The sequence below is a fragment of the Mytilus edulis genome, chromosome 5 (genome assembly GCF_963676685.1).
Source record: "Mytilus edulis chromosome 5, xbMytEdul2.2, whole genome shotgun sequence".
NCBI lineage: Eukaryota > Metazoa > Mollusca > Bivalvia > Mytilida > Mytilidae > Mytilus > Mytilus edulis.
This window is the reverse complement of record NC_092348.1, coordinates 65643725-65666538: the sequence shown is the minus strand read 5'-3', so window position 1 is coordinate 65666538 and position 22814 is coordinate 65643725. Positions and strand designations below refer to the sequence as shown.

The 22814-nt window shown below is 31.9% G+C and overlaps 1 protein-coding gene across 1 annotated transcript in view; it reads right to left on the bottom strand.

Annotated features, from left to right (window-relative positions):
- The window catches only part of LOC139524314 (uncharacterized), a 102144-nt gene extending 90439 nt beyond the window's left edge, over nt 1-11705 (bottom strand). The window contains exon 1 of the mRNA XM_071319063.1: nt 11563-11705. Within this exon, the coding sequence (XP_071175164.1) occupies nt 11563-11626 (64 nt within the window). The 5' untranslated portion in view covers nt 11627-11705. The remainder of the gene's footprint in view (nt 1-11562) is intronic.
- Between the last annotated feature and the right edge of the window lie 11109 nt (nt 11706-22814).

The window sequence follows — 22814 nt, the reverse complement described above, 5'->3', positions numbered from 1 at the left end:
GTATAATTTTGACCATATCGGTATTCTCATAAGTTTCGACCATAAGCGTACGGTCGGACATTATGAGTATATACCCGTTTGGTTATTAACGGACCGGACCATATAATTGTTTAGAATATTTTGATATTTTTCTAACTTCTTTATAGGAACACGGCTTATTCTATTTTTTACTAGAGACAATGCCTGTGCCAAAGCAGGAATATGACAGTTGTTTTCCATTAATGTTTTTGAGGTTTTGATTTTGACATTTCATTACGGACTTTCCATTCGAATTTTCCACTGAGTTCGGTTTTTTTTTTTTTTTTTTTTTTTTTTTTTTTTATATCTTTGATCTATTGTCTGAATCTCAGTATAAATGATGCCTTTCTTTAGCTAGAGTCAATTTGAAGCTTCTTTTCGATGTCGACAATTGCATGCTGTTGTTTGGTGCATGTGTTATTTTTTTACGTTAGGATTAGTTTTTATTTTAATTTCTTTTTAATTTCCACTTATTCACACTTAACAAATATGTTCAAGTTTTTATTTTTACAAATTATTTTCAACATAAGAATAAGGGCAGCACGTTTAAAAAACTGTTACTGTTTACTAGTTAATTACAAAAGGTCATAAAGTATTAAGTTCTTTGAACTAAAAATTATATGAAGATAATTGACACACAAATAATAAAGCAATAAAAATAGAGTTCAATGACATAACAGCTTATGAAAGATAACTTTTGATTTCTTGTTAGGCGGTTCAGTCTTATGTAGACGAAACGCGCGTCTGGCGTATTAAATTTTAATCCTGGTACCTTTGATAAATATTTACACCACTGGGTCGATGCCACTGTTGGTGGACGTTTCGTCCCCGAGGGTATCACCAGCCCAGTAGTCAGCACTTCGGTGTTGACATGAATATCAATTATATGGTCATTTTTATAAATTTCCTTTTACAAAACTTTGAATTTTTCGAAAAACTATGGATTTTCTTACCCCCAGGAGTAGATTACTTTAGCCGTATTTGGCACAACTTTTTTTGAATTTTGGGTCCTCAATGCTCTTCAACTTTTTATTTGTTTGGCTTTTTAACTGTTTTGATCTGAGCGTCACTGATGAGTCTTAGGTAGACGAAACGCGCGCCGGGCGTATTAAGTTATAATCCTGGTACATTTGATAACTATTAAGTTATTGGCGGTGTCGATATATTGTGTTTTGTTGGGAAACAAATCATGACCATGCAACAAGGCATTTTTCATAATTTTTACTTCTGAGTAAAATATTCGATTTTTCTTATTAATGATGTAACAATGATTATCATTTATTTCAATTGATTATTCAGATTCCACTTTTCAAGCTTCTTAATTTCTGACATATTGAAGGGTGCAATTAATTGGAAAGGTAACTGATCCACGCTTATCGTATCAAATACTCGGACTAAATGAGTATACAGTGTTTATACGTATATGGTCATGACCTACGCATATGATCCAAATACTCCTATAATCCGGACCATATACATTGTAATTATACAATATATTGGTAATTTGTGAAGCCTGTACGGTAACTTGTATGCTTCCCTGTTGTTTGGTCTCTGATTGATAGACGTCTCTTCGCTTTTCATATCACAACTCCTCATTGTAGTAAATTGACAAATAAAGGAGATATTCTGATTTCAACCATCCGCTCTACCTCCTTAAATCCAGGTCAATTGAAGAATTAAAATAAAAATTAAATATTTATTCTTATCTGTTTAAATGTTTATAAACTTAATTTTCTAAGAATTGCATATCAAAGCGTGTCTATATATTTTTCATTGGATCCTGTAAAAGTACAACACTTGTTGATAATAAAGAGCTGCAGCCGTGCCATAAACGCATTGGTACGCCTAATGCTTTTTTTTTTGCTTTTTTTTTTTTTTTTTTTTTAATTTTTTTTATAGAAAACAGTTCTATAACTTCGCAATACAATATCAGAAATTATAATGCAGTCTAAAGGGGTGCTGTCATGTCATTTAAGGCGAAAGTTTGATCTACAGTATAAGATATTTATCTAGCTTGGAGGCTTGTGAAATCCAAAAAAATGTTGTGATAAATTGAGTTACTTTAAAAAAAAATCAAGATACATATATCCAAAATCGATTCATAGATTATTTTCTAAAAAACTCATGTAAGGGATAATATCTATGATGAGTTTATTTGGTTAATTTGATCAAATAATCACATTTGCTTCAAACAAGTTTTTTAATGCATTTACAATTTTCCCATTTAGGTTGGGGACTTTCCGTTTTAAAGTAGCCTCAGAGTTCAGTGTTTTTTGGATTTAACTTTTACCTTATTTAAGTTCGTAGTTTCAAAATTGAATAATCATAGGGTTTACGCTTACAGCCCTACAAAGTCAAGCCCATTTTGTTTATTTTTTTGCTTTTTGTATTAAACATATTCCTTACCAAGACCTCGTCTATTCTTTGAATAATGTATGCAACAACAATGACGTGTAAGACGCTATATATATTATTTTAATCAACTTGAACAATTAACAACATCTTAATTTGTAACAATAATCTTCTGACTAGTTTTGAATGAAACAAATTGAAGGATAGTATTGAAATACTTTTTCACTTTCTTTTCATTCTTTGAACTGAAATGTGCACTATTTATAGAATTTTTATTCAATGTGTTTCTTCAATTGAATAAAAAGATGTTGTCAAACATTGTGTGCAAAATATTACATATCGTATTGCCTATCTTCTGTCTCTAAACTTAATTTTTAAAGTTTAAAATTAACACCAGACAACAGACAGTAAGATTTAAAGATCCATTTATAATGTTAAGAAAAATCATCACGAGAACAAATAATTCTACTTTTTTAAAAGTAAAATATCACTGAGGTACCCTTCTATATAACAGATAAGGTAATAACCCAGAAACCAGCATTTGTTTTGACATGAATAATGATAAATATAGTCACAAGCATTGTTTGCAAAAAACTAATTTTTAGAAATACTTTAATAGAGTTTTCTAAAAAAAAAAAAAGGTAACCTTATCTGTATTAGGCAAAACTTTTTGGAATTCGCTTCTCTCAATGTGACAAACGGGTTTTTTTTTTTCGAACGTCACTGGTTAGTCTTTTGAAGACGGAACGCTTGGCTGACGTGCAATATGATATGAATTATTATTGGTATGGCCATCATTCTAAATTAATATTGATGTCAGTAAAATTGAAATTGATGTGAAAAATTAACATATGAATCAAGATTTATCATGTTCTACATAAGGAAATGTATGTATCCGGAAAATTATAGATGTTTTCCTTTCGTTTGCCGTTTGTGATGAGGTTTTTGATTTGCCATTTGATAAGGGACTGTCATATCTGAATTTGTTTTGGGTGTTTTTTTTATTTCTCTTTCGAAATGACCAAACTTTGAATAATTTGGTGTGCAAAGGATTGTCTACCCAAAGAAAACATTACTTTTGTAAACAAAAAGTGTGTCTGATGTACTTTCCCTTTACTGTGACTTAGGAATAGACATATTATTAACTTTGTCATCTTTTCACAGGCATCAAAACCCTCGCTAAAGTCAGGCGTCCGTTTGGCTGTCTGGAATGTATTTAGTTCTCAACCATGACGAATAAAAATAAGGAAGTTAAATCCGATGCTGAAGAGTCCGTAGGTGGTCTTTTGCAATTTATTGATTTAAACGGAAATTTTCAGTTTTGATTTTTGCTCTTCAAATTGGCAGTGTGATTTCAGTGTTTTATTCTGCGGTCAAGTTACAGTACATATTAGTGATTTGAAATATTTTTTTAAAGGAGTTGTAATCAAAACTTAGTTTAGTACATTAAACTTAGTGAAAATCGAAACAAGTATGCAATGACTTCTTTTATTTTCTTGAAAAAAATATTGATTGAGAATAATATTTGAATAATTAAAATGCATGATTAATTGATTTATTGATTGATGTTTAACACCACCTTCAACCATATTGTGCAAATTTTATGACGTCAAGTTTTATTAGCAGTCGAAGCCAAAAAGAACCAACGATTTTCGAAAGTAAAACGATCAATCCTATCAATTGATATTGGAGCCGCGCATACCTGCTATGTGCAAGATTTGAACTCACAACCCCAGTGTTAACAGGCTAATGGTACACTAGTTCTACTACTTAGACCACTCGGTCAACGCGGTTCCCCAAAAAATTGGTTGTAAAATGAATGATTAATATATTATCATATATCCAAAACATATACATAGATTTCTCTGAAATTTCATCACGACATTATGTAAAAATAGTTCAAAAAACAAAATGTGTTAACATTTTTAAAATGTCACTTTATTTTTTTTTTAAATAAAAACACTTATCTTTATTTTTTAGGAATAAACACTTACTAATACATGATTCAAGATTTATTCAAAACAAAACCTTTTAAAAGGTAACACTAACAAACGTGTAGGACGCTAACAGACTACAGACACTTGTTTCTATCCATGGGAAGGTCGACTATCCATATATATATGGATAGTTGACCTTTTAATGGATAGACTACAACACAATTCCTTTGGAACAGACCCAGCGTGCAATTTTGTTTGGTTGGAACTTGAAAGAATTTGAACGTGAATGGAAACAAATATGAATTTGTGTGAAAAAAAAACCTTGATCATTACGGTTTACCCATGTACATTCTTAGTTTCCGAAATTGGTTTCCGTTCTCTAACTTTACTTTGCCCCTATGTAATATTTTAAAATTAAAACACATTCATCAATCCTTTTAACAACCAAACACAGATCAAGGCAGAACTCGTGTGGTTATACTTTCACTGTTCTGGAGTAATGTTCCTTTACAAGTTAAAATAAAACACCGTCTCTTACTTTCCTTTGTCACAACCAATTGTAATGAAACTTGTTCTCATGCTTATTACCAACAAAGACACATCAAATTCGAAACTAGAGGCTCTAAAGCGCATGTGTCGCCCACTTGGTCTATGTGCATAATAAACAAAGGCCACACATGAATTCATGACAATATTGTGTTTTAGTGATGGTGATGAGTTTGTGTAAATCTAACTTTACTGAACATTCTTTCTGCTTACAATTATCTCTATCTAAAATAACTTGGCCCATCAATTTCAACAATAAACATTTTTGTAATTTGATTTTTAAAATTTACTATAAAGGGCAATAATTCTTTAAGGGGTCAACTGACAATTTTGGTCATGTTGACTTATTTGTAGATCTAACTTTGCTGAACATTATTGCTGTTTACAGTTTATCTCTATATAATAATATTCAAGATAATAACCGAAAACTGCAAAATGTTCTTAAAATTACCAATTAAGGGGCAGCAACCCAACAACGGGTTGTCTGATTCATCTAAAAATTTTAGAGCTGATAGATCTTAACATAATGAACGTTTTTAATCCTTTCAGATTTTCTCTTAAGAATTTGGTTTCAGAGATATCAGCCAAAAACTACATTTTACCCCTATTTTTAATCTTTTGACATGTCGGCCATCTTGGTTGGCAGGCGGGGCCATCGGACACATATTTTAAACAAGACACCTTAGTGATGACTGCAACCAAGTTTGGTTAAATTTGGCCAAGTAGTTTCAGAGGAGAAGATTTTTGTAAAAGTTACCGGAGGACGGACAACAGACGACGGACAACGGACGAGGACGGACGCCAAGTGTTGAGAAAAGCTCACTTGGCCTTTTGGGCCTAATGAGCTAAAATGGGTGGTATCATTTCAAAATATATCTCATGTTTTTCACAAATCATGTACATTTAAGAACAAGAGGCTCTCAAGAGCCTGAATCGCTCACCTTAATTTTTTTGCTTAAATCTTCCATCAATGATTATTTTGGGTTTTCAATTGATATAAATGGTTCTTCGATTCTGTCATATCTTCTTCAAAAGCAAAAACAAGAGTGGACACACTGAAATGTCTCGTTTGTCTCGTGTTCATAATATAATTTATGATGAAAGTATAAAAAAACATTGTATACCCCAAGCATTACATTATTGCTGTTTACAGTTTATCTACATCTATAATAATATTCATGATAATAACCAAAAACAGCAAAATTTCCTTAAAATTACCAATTCAGGGGCAGCAACCTAAATTCATCTGAAAATTTCAGGGCAGATAGATCTTGACCTGATAAACAATTTTACCCCATGTCAGATTTGCTCTAAATGCTTTGGTTTTTGAGTTATAAGCTAAAAACTGCATTTTACCCCTATGTTCTATTTTTAGCCATGGCGGCCATCTTGATTGGTTAGCCGGGTCACCAGACACAATTTTCAAACTAGATACCCTAATAATGATTTTGGCCATGTTTGGTTAAATTTGGCCCAGTAGTTTCAGAGGAGAAGATTTTTGTAAAAGATAACTAAGATTTACGGAAAATGGTTAAAAATTGACTATAAAGGGCCATAACTCCTAAAGGGGTCAACTGACCATTTCGGTCATGTAGACTTATTTGTAAATCTTACTTTGCTGAACATTTTTGCTGTTTACAGTTATCTCTATCTATAATAATATTCATGATAATAACCAAAAACAGCAAAATTTTCGTAAAATAACCAATTCAGAGGCAGCAACCTAACAATCGGTTGTCTGATTCATCTGAAAATTTCAGGGCAAATAGAAATTGACCTGATAAACTATTTAACCTCGGTCAGATTTGCTCTAAATGCTTTGGTTTTTGAGTTATAAGCCAAAAACTGATTTTACCCCTATGTTCTATGTTTAGCCATGGTGGCCATCTTGGTTGGTTGGCCGGATCACCGGACACAATTTTTAAACTAGTTACCCCAATGATGATTGTTGCCAAGTTTGGTTCAATTTGGCCAAGTAGTTTCAAAGGAGAAATTTTTTGTAAAAGATAACTAAGATTTACGGAAAATGGTTAAAAATTAACTATAAAGGTCCATAACTCCTAAAGGGGTCAACTGACCATTTCGGTCATGTTGACTTATTTGTAAATCTTACTTTGTTGAACATTTTTGCTGTTTACAGTTTACCTCTATCTATAATAATATTCATGATAATAACCAAAAACAGCAAAATTTCCTTAAAATTACCAATTCTGGGGCAGCAACCTAACAACGGGTTGTCCGATTCATCTGAAAATTTCAGGGCAGATAGATCTTGACCTGATAAACAATTTTACCCGTGTAAGATTTGCTCTAAATGCTTTGGTTTTTGAGTTATAAGCTAAAAACTGCATTTTACCCCTATGTTCTATTTTTAGCCATGGCGGCCATGTTTTTTGATGAAATGGAAATTAAAACACAAACTTTATTCTAGATACCCTAGGAATCAATCAGATGAAGTTTGGTTTGAATTGGTTCAGTGGTTTCAGAGGAGAAGATCTTTGAAATAGTTTACGACGGACGGACGACGACGACGGACGGACGACGACGACGGACGGACGACGACGGATGCCAAGTGATGGCAAAAGCTCACATTTCCTTTTCGAAAGGTGAGCTAAAAATGAATCTCTTAAATTCGGTATACTTTGTTTTCTGGAATTACTTCCATTCCCCTCTTTTTTTCTTACACAAATCATGGAACCTACTCTTATATCAGAAGATTGCCTCATTCAAACACAAGATTTTTGAATTGAAATTAGCAGAAATATTAGAATGTACAGAACTTGATATTTTGCATGTCTATTAAAATTTCATATTAAATGAAAATGATCCTCAAAGTTTTCGTTTACTCCCTGACAATATGTAGTTCATTGCTTTCGGTTTTTTTTTAAAGTAAAACTAGGTATGCTTACAAAAATAGAATAAGAAATTCATGTTACTGATTCATAAGCAAAAAGGTAAAATTCGTATAAGCATAAATAAAGGCAACAGTAGTATACCGCTGTTCAAACTCATAAATCCATGGACAAAAAACAAAATCGGGGTAACAAACTAAAACTGAGGGAAACGCATTAAATATAAGAGAACAACGAAACAACACTACAATGTAACACACACAGAAACGGACCAAGCAACAGACAAAATTCCACGAGAATAACAAATATAACATCAAAACTAAATACATGGAACTGGAATCATAAGAACGTATAAACTTTGCCAAAGGAATACGTCTAATTTTTACGGCAAATTTCAGCTTTTTATTGCTTCCCTGACACTGAAAAATTTAAAATAAACTTTCGCTTCAACCTTGCACCCAAAACATTTTTTATCTGAAAATTTCTAATTGGTGCAAGGATGGTGCGGTGGTCAAAATGTAGCATAACCTTTCCAAATTCTATATTTTTGCTTATATTTCTGATTATGACTTCTTTTGCACCTAGCATTGTGACGTCATAACACTTTTTTTTGATAGATAAAAACATTTAGTTTTAATCATTGTCTCATATTCTAATATTTTTTTGAGAAAAATTAGCTCTTTTTGAATTTTTATGATTTTGTAAATCTAGAGCCATTTTATGTCATTATAGCCCGTACTCCTTTAGACCATTTTGGTAGATCGGCTATTCAATGTTTGTATTTAGATTCAGATTTTCAAATGTTTTGACTTCGAGAATCACTGAAGAGACATTAATGGTCGAAATGTATCTATGGCGCAGTAAAATCGGTACTGTTTATAGGATTTGTAGTGTACAAACAAAATTGTAATACATTTTAAGCTTAATCGCGCTACATCGCCATGTCTATTTCGAATGGTGATTTTTGTCTTTTTTTCTCCAAAACTCTTCAATTTTTTTTTATCGAGAGTAGTGAAGTCATTTGCCTGAATGAGACTGTTTCAATCTAGTAAAATTATTAGTTTAGTCTAGTAGTCTATTTTCTTTGAATTCGTCGAAATACCAAGGATTTTCTATTTTAGGGATAAATAACATGAGCTATGTATGGAAAAACCTTTTGGAAAATATAGTCCACAATGCTCGTCAACGTCAAACATTGTTTGCCTTTTAAACCTTTTTAATTCGAGCGTCAAAAATAAGTCTTTTGTATACGTTTATGTAGCGTGAGTCTGGCGTGCACAAATATAAGTCTGTTTTTCGTAATGAATTTATAAAAACATATGACAACAAAGTAAAATTCTGTCGCTGCAAAAAAGACTTGCTCCACAAACTGCGAATTCAATGAGAAACATTTTTATTTCAAAGTTTCAAAATAGAAGTACATTTCAAATAAACGTGTGCTACTATTGCTTATTTTTCATCTGTATAATTCATATTTTGATACCATCCAGAAATTGACCTCTTAATTTTAGAAAAATTGACCTTGACCGTTGACATATGTTGATTACAAAATCATTAGGGTTCAGCTTCCGTTTGTGTTAGAGTATTCTGATAATGCAAGAAAAAATCAAATGACGATCCTAACAAAGTTTTTCCAATTTTCTATATTAAGTGATAGTGACCTCAACTTTTGACAATACACCAAACGAAACCAGTAGACTTCTTTTCACTTCCTATATCTTCCATATATATTAGTTTCATATCGATTTAACTCAAGAAACCATACAGAATTTTACTAAACACAATTTTATTTTTTATAATAACCTTGACCTATTAATTCAAGAAGCAATAGGCGTTTTCCCTCCTAAATCTCCGATTTGTATAACTCACATTTGAATCGAGTAAGGAATACTCAAGTTATCAAAACCTTTTGTTTCTGACACTTTGACGAAAGTGACAAAGGAAGACAAATCGATTATAATAAGGTACTGAATGGTTTTAGGAGACGTAATCACCTCTAAATTTCTATAGAGATTGTAAACAAAGAAGAAAACCATCTATTTGTTCACGGTTCAGATATAAAGATTGTGATTAAGTTGTATTACTTGGTAGATAACTCTACTGTTTGAATGTAAATCCTCGATCAGCTACCATAGTTTAATAAGCTCAGTACTCAATGCGTTAACGTTGGTACAGACAGGAATTATAACATGTTCTTGCTAAATTCTACCTTGAATAAAGATATTTACAACTCCCTCAGGTATTGTTGACCAAAGCCGAATTTTACAATTTTTTATATAACTTTTGGTCGTACAGCTCATAAAGTTTCGACATATTTATACGTTCCTGGCTTTCAAATGACAGATGCTAGGGTTTAAGCGAATCAGTTACGCGGTTTGGGAACATGGAATGTACAAAGTGTAATATTCATTATTACGTCATTAGTATGAATTCTAACAAATAGAAAACGGAAGGCATAACGAATATGTAATATTGAATCCATTATTTTAAAATGGGAACAGTAATTTTTTACTTCACTACATACACAAGGTCAATAACAAGAACAACTTGAAATGGCTGGCCGAGCTACTCGCATAAAAAGAAGAATCATAACTTGTTATCCTCAATATAAAGAAACTGGACAGCTCAAAATTATATCATATGATAAAGAAACTTGTTTTTTATTTTACATGTCAAGGACTGTTGAATACTATTTGTCCAATACTCTTGTTGAATACTATTTGTCAAAAACTCTTAGATATTAATTGAGTGAAAAAACAAGAACGTTATATATTTTATTTTGTACAAACTGTACAAAGCACTTCAGTGTTATCTTTGTATGGAGGACATCTCAGACTACCACATTTCGCTCTGACAGGATAAAACAAAGCACCTTCTTCGTTCGAAGACCGATTGTCCAATGGTTCCGCCTCTCCGTCCATACATATATATTCTTTAATGTTATGTCCTATATATGTTCACTCATCAAGAAGCCATTGTACTCGAATTGCCATCCTTTGTAACAGGACTTTTTTCCTAAATAAAAAAATGTAAAAATATGCAGTTTCTATATTAAAACGAGTTATTACTTTATAATTGGAAATAATGATTTTGATTATACAGAACATTATGTTAAGCCGTACCATTCAAGATCATTTATGTTGAACCTTATAATTAACAATATTATGTGACGATATAGGATATTAATGTACCAACTATTTTATAACATATTTATTATTCTTTTCTAACTAATGGTGTAAACAAATATTAATAATGAAACTACCTGGTATCATTAACACAGAAACTTTCCCATTCCTCCTGCATACTGCGTATTGAATATGAATAACTAGAGAAGCTTAGTCCATCTTATCTAATCCATTACTTTTAACGTTTTGCCTCTGGCTCCAGTTTATATTTATGATTTAATACAAGTTCAATTGGTAAAGAACATTTTGGTGAGGATATAATCACCTGAATACTCATTTTCCTAAATAATTTCCAAGTTTCTTTTCTTTAAACATTTATAAAAATTCAACAAAAGCAAACTTATTTATATAATCACACCCAGTAGTTTGATTAGAAAGAATATTTTATTTTTCTGCGATCTATTCGTCTGATCTGTAACTTTATCAGTTGTGTCTCTTTTCTAATGATGAGAGTTTGACTGAGTATGAATTTGTACTGTGGGTGATACATGCATAACGGAAAAGTCTTATCTTGTCGACACATCATTTATCTCTGAATCTCTGTTTATTCGATATAGCAGTTGTTTTTCAATCGTTCCGTAATTTGAGTTTGATTGGACTCCGAGTTCCATTTTTTTTTTTTTTTTTTTTTTTGGTTACCTTGATTTGTATATTTTTCTACTTTTTTCTTACCCTGATGTGAAGTTGTTACAGGACAATCTGCTTTCCGTGAAGTATGCAAATAATGCTTCATCATATCAATAATAGACTGGTCTGATGGTGTCAGGCTGTATTTTGTACAATCATGTCCCTATGTAGTGGCTACCAAGGCAACAATGGCACAGCTGAATGGAAACATTCTGAAAATAGAGTAGTAGTATTCATACAATAGAATAAAATATAACAAATCAATATAACAACAATTTGAACAAAAGAACATAAAAGCAAATTAATTGTGTACCTTACAGACTTCTAGGAATTCGTCTTAGCGTTTATGCAGTATCTTCTTTATATTTTATATCATGGATTGATCAATATTTTTAATTTTGTAATAGCGTGTCGAATACATTCGATAGCCTAACAATATATTTTGACATTTTAAATGAAATTAAATCTTATTATTTTTAATGGCATTTAAAGAAACCATCGTTTATTATCAATTTTTTAGATATTAAACAACAGTATTGTAGTGAATGTTTTTGCTTTGGGAACTGTATTTTTTTCATTTTATCGTAGCATCTTCATATTATTGTACTTGGCAATGCCTGCTAGTTAATCAGAACAATTGTGCTTATCACTAAAATTTTACAGTGTTTTCCAGCACGCCGGAATTACATACTGATAAACGATAAGTAATTGACGTTTTAATTGCTATTTATCTATTCGCATCTGATATAAAGTTCATTTGTATATCAATTTACATATTGAGATATATTAATAATGTTACAAATCTTTGTTCAAAATATACTGTAAATTCAGAATTTGATGCGTGCATATATCATTGCGATTTCAGAAAATCTGTAGAAAGATATAGTATCATCTATTAAATGCGAAATTTATCATTGCCATACGCACTCAGTAGATTTTGAATTTACAGTAAACATCTTCATTTGGGGTTCAGTTGTCTCCTTTTAATACCGGTCATCAACTGTATTTGGCATATTTTCGTTATTATTTACTCAATTTCCCCAAATTTGATGCAGAGTTATTGATGTATAAGTTGCTTGTCATAGTTAATGTCATAGTTAATGGGACTTATAGCAGTAATTTGGTTAAATTTTAAATTTTAAATAGACCAGACACATGCTAGAAGTTTCTAAGTCAGTCCTGACGTCAGTGCATGGACTTCTATCACTGACGTTTTTGATCTACATGCTTGTAGTCATAAACAAGAATAGGTCCAGCAGTAAGTTCAAGCATGAACTTAAAGTTAGTGCCTTATCGTTATTCAGAAGTTCAAGCATAAACTCAGATCTTCTGATTGCTATGATTCTCAAGCTTGGGAATTAATCAATCACTGTGACAGCAACCGAGACTGCTAAACGCCAAATGATGTTTATTGTATTGTATGTATATCATGTGGTATGTATCTTAGTTTATTATATCTTAATAAATATATATTCTATGGGTTTTTTTTTATAAAGCAGTATTTAGAACATATTGATATTTTTCTAACTTCTTCTAAGGAAAACGGCTTATTATATTTTTTTCTACACGAGACAATGCCTGTGCCAAGTCAGGAATATGACAGCTGTTGCCCATTAATGTGTTGAAGGTTTGTTGATTTTGCCATTTGATTACGGACTTTCCGTTGAAATTTTCAACGAAGTTCGATGTTTTGTGATTTTACTTTTTTTTTATATAAATCCCTATATATTTGATCTATTGTCTGAATTTAAGTATAACTGATGCCTTTCTTTAGCTATAGTCAATTTGAAGCTACTTTACGCTGTCGACAAATTCATCCTGTCGTTTGGTGTATGTGGGGTTTTATTTGAGTTAAGATTAGTAACAGTTGATTTCTTGTTAGACGGTTCATTTAGATATTTTTTTGAGTTATAGGCGGTGTCGATATCAGTGGCGGATCCAGAACTTTTCCTAAGGGGGGCCCGCTGACTAACCTAAGGGGGGCCCGCTACAGTCATGCTTCAATGATTCCCTATATAATCAACCAAATTTTTCCCACGAAAGGGGGGGGGGGGGCGGGCCCCCAGGGCCCCCTGGATCCGCCTATGGATATATTGTGTTTTGTGAGGAAACATCAATCATTTATTATAATGTTTACACCTTAATAAAATATTTGATTTATTCTATAAATCATGTAACAATGATAATCGTTTTTTTTTAATTGATTATTCAGATTTCACTTTTCAAACTTATTAATTTATGACACATTGAAGAGTGCAATCAATTGTAAAGGTAACTGATATCAAATTATTAAATACCCAGATCCTATGAATATACAGTGTGTATACCCATATGGTCATGACCATACTCATATGATCCAAATACTCCTATGGTCCGAAACATATACATTGTAATTATACAATGTATTGGTAATTGGTGAGGCATGTACGGTAACTTATATGCTTCCCTGTTGTTTGGTCTCTGATTGATAGTCGTCTCGTTGATTATCATACAACAACTCCTCATTGTAAAAATTGGCAAATTAAAACAGTTCCTCTGAATTCAACAATCCGCTCTACCTCCTTAAATCCAGTTCAATTTAAAAATTAAAATAAATATTAAAAATATACTCTTATCTATTACATAGATAGTTTGGCAACTTCATGGAGTTTTAAATCAAAAGAAAAACATTCGTTATATACTCAAATTAATACAGGTTTTCACAAATATGAGATTGATTATATCGAGACGGTGTCAGAGAGTTATTTCCTTTGTAGTCCGACAAAACGAGCCATTTTTATATATGGACTTGAACTACAACCCAGTCTTCTATTACCATATATTATTGGTCTCATTGGTCTTTTAATTATCTATCACTGCTCTGACCAGACAAACTGTTTCGACCATCTATGCATGCATATGGTGTAAATTTTTACTTCAATTATCGGTAAATTGCAGTGTCTTCTGGCTTGTATCATATTCCAGGCCCTTTATATGCAGCTTAGATGTTGCCCTTTGTTGAATATCGTATCGTGCCCTACATCTGCTTATATTCTCGTCCTTTCTTATGGTGGATATTTGTCTCATTGGAAATCACACAATTGTTATCTTCATTTTCTTTCAACATTTAAACCCCTGATAATTATTATTTGAACTTACATGAACAACAATGCCGTTATTTTTGAACATCGGGTGACTATCCTGATCTGTTAATTTTAAAAAGTATTTTCAAATAGAGATAACATTTTGTCTCATAAAAACGTAAAAGTGATTCTTCACTTATCCCTGATATATTGATGCATACGCAAACGGGAAAAGAAGGTTGGGATTGGGTATGTGGATTAGAAATTCTTACGTGCATATTACCATTTAATAATAGTCATGCCTGCCTGTTCCGCTGTGTGGTTTAAAATATGAGATACATATGTTTTGTTTAGCTAAAAACAAGCCTTTTAAATGTTTATAAACTTAATTTTCTAAGGATGGCATATCAAAGCGTGTCTATCTATTTTTCATGGGATCCTGTAAAAGTACAACACTTGTTAATAATAAAGAGCTGCGGCAGCGCCATAAACGCATTGGTACGCCTTATGGTTTTTTTAATTTATAGAATACAGTTCTATAATTTCGCAATGACATATCAGAAATTATAATGCAGTCTAAAGGGAATAACGAAGTGCTGTCATGTCATTTAAGGCGAAAGTTTGATCTACAGTATAAGTTATTTATCTAGCTTGGAGGCTTTTGAAATCCACAAAAATGTTGTGATTGAGTTACTTTAAAAAAAATAATCAGGAAACATATATCCAAAATCGATTCATAGATTATTTTCTAAAAACTTCATATAAGGGATAATATCTATGATGAGTTTATTTGGTTAATTTGATCAAATAATCACATTGCTTCAAACTAGTTTTTGATGCATTTACAATTTTGCCATTTAGGTTGGGGACTTTCCGTTTTAAAGTAGCCTCAGAGTTCAGTGTTATTTGGATTTAACTTTTACCTTACTTAAGTTCGTAGTTTCAAAATTGAATAATCATAGGGTTTACGCTTACAGCCCTACAAAGTCAAGCTCATTTAGTTTTTTTTTTTTTTCTTTTTGTATTAAACATATTTTTTACCAAGACCTCGTCTATTCTTTGAATAATGTATGCAACAACAATGACGTGTATGACGCTATATATATTATTTTAATCAACTTGAACAATTAACAACATCTTAATTTGCAAGAATAATCTTCTGACTGGTTCTGAATGAAAAAAATTGAAGGATAGTATTGAAATACTTTTTCACTTTCTTATTATTCTTTGAACTTAAATGTGCACTATTTATAGAATTTTCATTCAATGTGTTTCTTCAATTAAATAAAAAGATGTTGTTAAACAATGTGTGCAAAATATTACATATCGTATTGCCTATCTTCTGTCTCTAAACTTAATTTTTAAAGTTTACAATTAACACCAGACAACAGACAGTAAGATTTAAAGATCCATTTATAATGTTAAGAAAAATCATCAGGAGAACAAATAATTCTACTTTTTTAAAAGTAATCTATCACTGAGGTACCCTTCTATATAACAGATAAGGTAATAACCCAGAAACCAGCATTTGTTTTGACATGAATAATGATAAATATAGTCACAAGCATTGTTTGCAAAAAACTAATTCTTAGAAATACTTTAATAGAGTTTTCTAAAAAAAAAAAAAAAGGTAACCTTATCTGTATTAGGCAAAACTTTTTGGAATTCTCTTCTCTCAATGTGACAAACGGGTTTTTTTTTCGAACGTCACTGGTTAGTCTTTTGAAGACGGAACGCTTGGCTGACGTGCAACGTTTAAAGTCTGGTATTTATTATGAATGAGTGTACAACCTATTGGACGATGCCATTGTTGGTGGAGGTTTATCACCCTGGGGTTATTACCAGACCAGTAGTCTGCATTTCTGTTGATATGAATTATTATTGGTATGGCCATCATTCTAAATTAATATTGATGTCAGTAAAATTGAAATTGATGTGAAAAATTAACATATGAATCAAGATTTACTCCATCATATTCTACATAAGGAAATGTATGTAGCCGGAAAATTATAGATGTTTTTCTTTCGTTTGCCGTTTGTGATGAGGTTTTTGATTTGCCATTTGATAAGGGACTGTCATATCTGAATTTGTTTTGGATGTTTTTTTTATTTCTCTTTCGAAATGACCAAACTTTGAATAATTTGGTGTGCAAAGGATTGTCTACCCAAAGAAAACATTACTTTTGTAAACAAAAAGTGTGTCTGGTGTACTTTCCTTTTACTGTGACTTAGGAATAGACATATTATTAACTTTGTCATCTTTTCACAGGCATCAAAACCCTCGCTAAAGTCAGGAGTCCGCTTGGCTGTCTGGAATATATTTAGTTCTCAACCATGACGAATAAAAATAAGGAAGTTAAATCCGATGCTGAAGGGTCCGCAGGTGGTCTTTTGCAATTTATTGATTTAAGCGGAAATTTTCAGTTTTGATTTTTGCTCTTCAAATTGGCAGTTTGATTTCAGTGTTTTATTCTGCGGTCAAGTTATAGTACATATAAGGGATTTGAAATATTTTTTAAAGGAGTTGTAATCAAAACTTAGTTTAGTACATTAAACTTAGTGAAAATCGAAACAAGTATGCAATGACTTCTTTTATTTTCTTGAAAAAAAATATTGATTGAGAATAATATTTGAATAATTAAAATGCATGATTAATTGATTTATTGATTGATGTTTAACACCACCTTCAACCATATTGTGCAAATTGTATGACGTCAAGTTTTATTAGCAGTCGAAGCCAAAGAGAACCAACGATTTTCGAAAGTAAAACGATCAATCCTATCAATTGATATTTGAGCCGCGCATACCTGCTATGTGCAAGATTTGAACTCACAACCCCAGTGTTAACAGGCTAATGGTACACTACATTGTAGTTTCTACTTAGACCACTCGGTCAACGCGGTTCCCCCCAAAATTGGTTGTAAAATGAATGATTAATATATTATCATATATCCAAAACATATACATAGATATCTCTGAAATTTCATCACGACAGTATTCATTATGCACTATGTAAAAATAGTTCAAAAAACAAAATGTGTTTACATTTTTAAAATGTCACTTTATTTTTTTTTTAAATAAAAACACTTATCTTTATTTTTTAGGAATAAACACTTACTAATACATGATTCAAGATTTATTCAAAACAAAACCTTTTAAAAGGTTACACTAACAAACATATGTAGGACGCTAACAGACTACAGACACTTGTTTCTATCCATGGGAAGGTCGACTATCCATATATATATATATATGGATAGTCGACCTTTTAATGGATAGACTAGAACAAAAATCCTTTGGAACAGACCCAGCGTGCAATTTTGTTTGGTTGGAACTTGAAAGAATTTGAACGTGAATGGAAACAAATATGAATTTGTGTGAAAAAAAAACTTTGGTCATTACGGTTTACCCATGTACATTCTTAGTTTCCGAAATTGGTTTCCGTTCTCTAACTTTACTTTGCCCCTATGTAATATTTTAAAATTAAAACACATTCATCAACCCTTTTAACAACCAAACACAGATCAAGGCAGAACTCGGGTGGTTATACTTTCACTGTTCTGGAGTAATGTTCCTTTACAAGTTAAAATAAAACACCGTTCTGTTACTTTCCTTTGTCACAACCAATTGTAATGAAACTTGTTCTCATGCCTATTACCAAAAAGACATATCAAATTCGAAACTAGAGGCTCTAAAGCACATGTGTCGCCCACTTGGTCTATGTGCATAATAAACAAAGGCCACACATGAATTCATGACAATATTGTGTTTTAGTGATGGTGATGAGTTTGTGTAAATCTAACTTTACTGAACATTCTTTCTGCTTACATTTATCTCTATCTAAAATAACTTGGCCCATCAATTTCAACAATAAACATTTTTGTAATTTGATTTTTAAAATTTACTATAAAGGGCAATAATTCTTTAAGGGGTCAACTGACAATTTTGGTCATGTAGATCTAACTTTGCTGGACATTATTGCTGTTTACAGTTTATCTCTATATAATAATATTCAAGATAATAACCGAAAATTGCAAAATGTTCTTAAAATTACCAATTAAGGGGCAGCAACCCAACAACGGGTTGTCTGATTCATCTGAAAATTTTAGAGCTGATAGATCTTAACGTAATGAACATTTTTAATCCTTTCGGATTTTCTCTTAAGAATTTGGTTTCAGAGATATCAGCCAAAAACTACATTTTACCCCTATTTTTATTTTTTTGACATGTCGGCCATCTTGGTTGGCAGGCGGGGCCATCGGACACATATTTTAACAAGACACCTTAGTGATGACTGCAACCAAGTTTGGTTAAATTTGGCCAAGTAGTTTCAGAGGAGAAGATTTTTGTAAAAGTTACCGGAGGACGGACAACAGACGACGGACAACGGACGAGGAAGGACGCCAAGTGATGAGAAAAGCTCACTTGGCCTTTTGGGCCTAATGAGCTAAAATGGGTGGTATCATTTCAAAATATATCTCATGTTTTTCACAAATCATGTACATTTAAGAACAAGAGGCTCTCAAGAGCCTGAATCGCTCACATTAAATTTCTTGCTTAAATCTTCCATCAATGATTATTTTGGGTTTTCAATTGATATAAATGGTTCTTCGATTCTGTCATATCTTCTTCAAAAGCAAAAACAAGAGTGGACACACTGAAATGTCTCGTTTGTCTCGTGTTCATAATATAATTTATGATGAAAGTATAAAAAAAAACATTGTATACCCCAAGCATTACCCCATTTCAGATTTGCTCTAAATGCTTTGGTTTTTGAGTTATAAGCTAAAAACTGCGTTTTACCCCTATGTTCTATTTTTAGCCATGGCGGCCATCTTTGTTGGTTAGCCGGGTCAACAGACACAATTTTCAAACTAAATACCCTAATAATGATTTTGGCCATGTTTGGTTAAATTTGGCCAAGTAGTTTCAGAGGAGAAGATTTTTGTAAAAGATAACTAAGATTAACGGAAAATGGTTAAAAATTGACTATAAAGGGCCATAACTCCTAAAGGGGTCAACTGACCATTTCGATTATGTTGACTTATTTGTAAATCTTACTTTGCTGAACATTTTTGCTGTTTACAGTTTATCTCTATCTATAATAATATTCATGATAATAACCAAAAACAGCAAAATTTTCTTAAAATAACCAATTCAGAGGCAGCAACCTAACAATCGGTTGTCTGATTCATCTGAAAAGTTCAGGGCAGATAGATCTTGACCTGATAAACTATTTAACCTCATGTCAGATTTGCACTAAATGCTTTGGTTTTTGAGTTATAAGCCAAAAAATGATTTTACCCCTATGTTCTATTTTTAGCCATGGTGGCCATCTTGGTTGGTTGGCCGGGTCACCGGACACAATTTTAAAATAGTTACCCCAATGATGATTGTTGCCAAGTTTGGTTCAATTTGGCCAAGTAGTTTCAGAGGAGAAGATTTTTGTAACAGATAACTAAGATTTACGGAAAATGGTTAAAAAATAACTATAAAGGTCCATAACTCCTAAAGGGATCAACTGACGATTTCGATCATGTTGACTTATTTGTAAATCTTACTTTGCTGAACATTTTTGCTGTTTACAGTTTACCTCTATCTATAATAATATTCATGATAATAACCAAAAACAGCAAAATTTCCTTAAAATTACCAATTCTGGGGCAGCAACCTTACAACGGGTTGTCCGATTCTTCTGAAAATTTCAGGGCAGATAGATCTTGACCTGATAAACAATTTTACCTCGTGTCAGATTGCTCTAAATGCTTTGGTTTTTGAGTTATAAGCTAAAAACTTTATTTTACCCCTATGTTCTATTTTTAGCCATGGCGGCCATGTGTTTTGATGAAATGGAAATTAAAACACAAACTTTATTCTAGATACCCTAGGAATCAATCAGATGAAGTTTGGTTTGAATTGGTTTAGTAGTTTTAGAGGAGAAGATCTTTGAAATAGTTTACGACGGACGGACGACGACGACGGACGGACGACGACGACGGACGGACGACGACGGACGCCAAGTGATGGCAAAAGCTCACATTTCCTTTTGGAAAGGTGAGCTAAAAATGAATCTCTTAAATTCGGTATACTTTGTTTTCTGGAATTACTTCCATCCCCCTCTTTTTTTCTTACACAAATCATGGAACCGACTCTTATACCAGAAGATTGCCTCATTCAAACACAAGATTTTTGAATTGAAATTAGCAGAAATATTAGAATGTACAGAACTTGATATTTTGCATGTCTATTAAAATTTCATATTAAATGAAAATGATCCTCAAAGTTTTTGTTTACTCCCTGACAATATGTAGTTCATTGCTTTCGGTTGGTTTTTTTTTAAAGTAAAACTAGGTATGCTTACAAAAATAAAATAAGAAATTCATGTTACTGATTCATAGGCAAAAAGGTAAAATTCGTATAAGCATAAATAAAGGCAACAGTAGTATACCGCTGTTCAAACTCATAAATCCATGGACAAAAAACAAAATCGGAGTAACAAACTAAAACTTAGGGAAACGCATTAAATATAAGAGAACAACGAAACAACACTACAATGTAACACACACAGAAACGGACCAAGCAGCAGACAAAGTCCCACGAGAATAACAAATATAATATCAAAACTAAATACATGGATCTGGAATCATAAGAACGTATAAATTAAACTTTGCCAAAGGAATACGTCTAATGTTGACGGCAAATTTCAGCTTTTTATTGCTTCCCTGACACTGAAAAATTTAAAATAAACTTTCGCTTCAACCTTGCACCCAAAACATTTTTTTATCTTAAAATTTCTAATTGGTGCAAGGATGGTGCGGTGGTCAAAATGTAGCATAACCTTTCCAAATTCTATATTTTTGCTTATATTTCTGATTATGACTTCTTTTGCATCTACCATTGTGACGTCATAACACTTTTTTTTTTATAGATAAAAACATTTAGTTATAATCATTGTCTCATATTCTAATATTTTTTTGAGAAAAATTAGCTCTTTTTGAATTTTTATGATTTTGTAAATCTAGAGCCATTTTATGTCATTATAGCCCGTACTCCTTTAGACCATTTTGGTAGATCGGCTATTCAATGTTTGTATTTAGATTCAGATTTTCAAATGTTTTGACTTCGAGAATCACTGAAGAGACATTAATGGTCGAAATGTATCTATGGCGCAGTAAAATCGGTACTGTTTATAGGATTTGTAGTGTACAAACAAAATTGTAATACATTTTAAGCTTAATCGCGCTACATCGCCATGTCTATTTCGAATGGTCATTTTTGTCTTTTTTTCTCCAAAACTCTTCAATTTTTTTTTATCGAGAATAGTGAAGTCATTTGCCTGAATGAGACTGTTTCAATCTAGTAAAATTATTATTTTAGTCTAGTAAGCTTTCTTTGAATTTGTCGAAATACCAAGGATTTTCTATTTTAGGGATAAATAACATGAGCTATGTATGGAAAAACCTTTTGGAAAATAGAGTCCACAATGCTCGTCAACGTCAAACATTTTTTGCCTTTTAAACCTTTTTAATTCGAGCGTCAAAAATAAGTCTTTTGTATATGTTTATGTAGCGTGAGTCTGGCGTGCACAAATATAAGTCTGTTTTTCGTAATGAATTTATAAAAACATATGACAACAAAGTAAAATTCTGTCGCTGCAAAAAAGACTTGCTCCACAAACTGCGAATTCAATGAGAAACATTTTTATTTCAAAGTTTCAAAATAGAAGTACATTTCAAATAAACGTGTGCTACTATTGCTTATTTTTCATCTGTATAATTCATATTTTGATACCATCCAGAAATTGACCTCTTAATTTTAGAAAAATTGACCTTGACCTTTGACATATGTTGATTACAAAATCATTAGGCTTCAGCTTCCGTTTGTGTTAGAGTATTCTGATAATGCAAGAAAAGATCAAATGACCATCCTTACAAAGTTTTTCCAATTTTCTATATTAAGTGATAGTGACCTCAACTTTTGACAATACACCAAACGAAACCAGTAGACTTCTTTTCACTTCCTATATCTTCCATATATATTAGTTTCATATCGATTTAACTCAAGAAACCATTCAGAGTTTTACTAAACACAATTTTATTTTTTATAATAACCTTGACCTATTAATTCAAGAAGCAATAGGCGTTTTCCCTCCTAAATCTCCGATTTGTATAACTCACATTTGAATCGAGTAAGGAATACCTTTTGTTTCGGACACTTTAACGAAAGTGACAAAGGA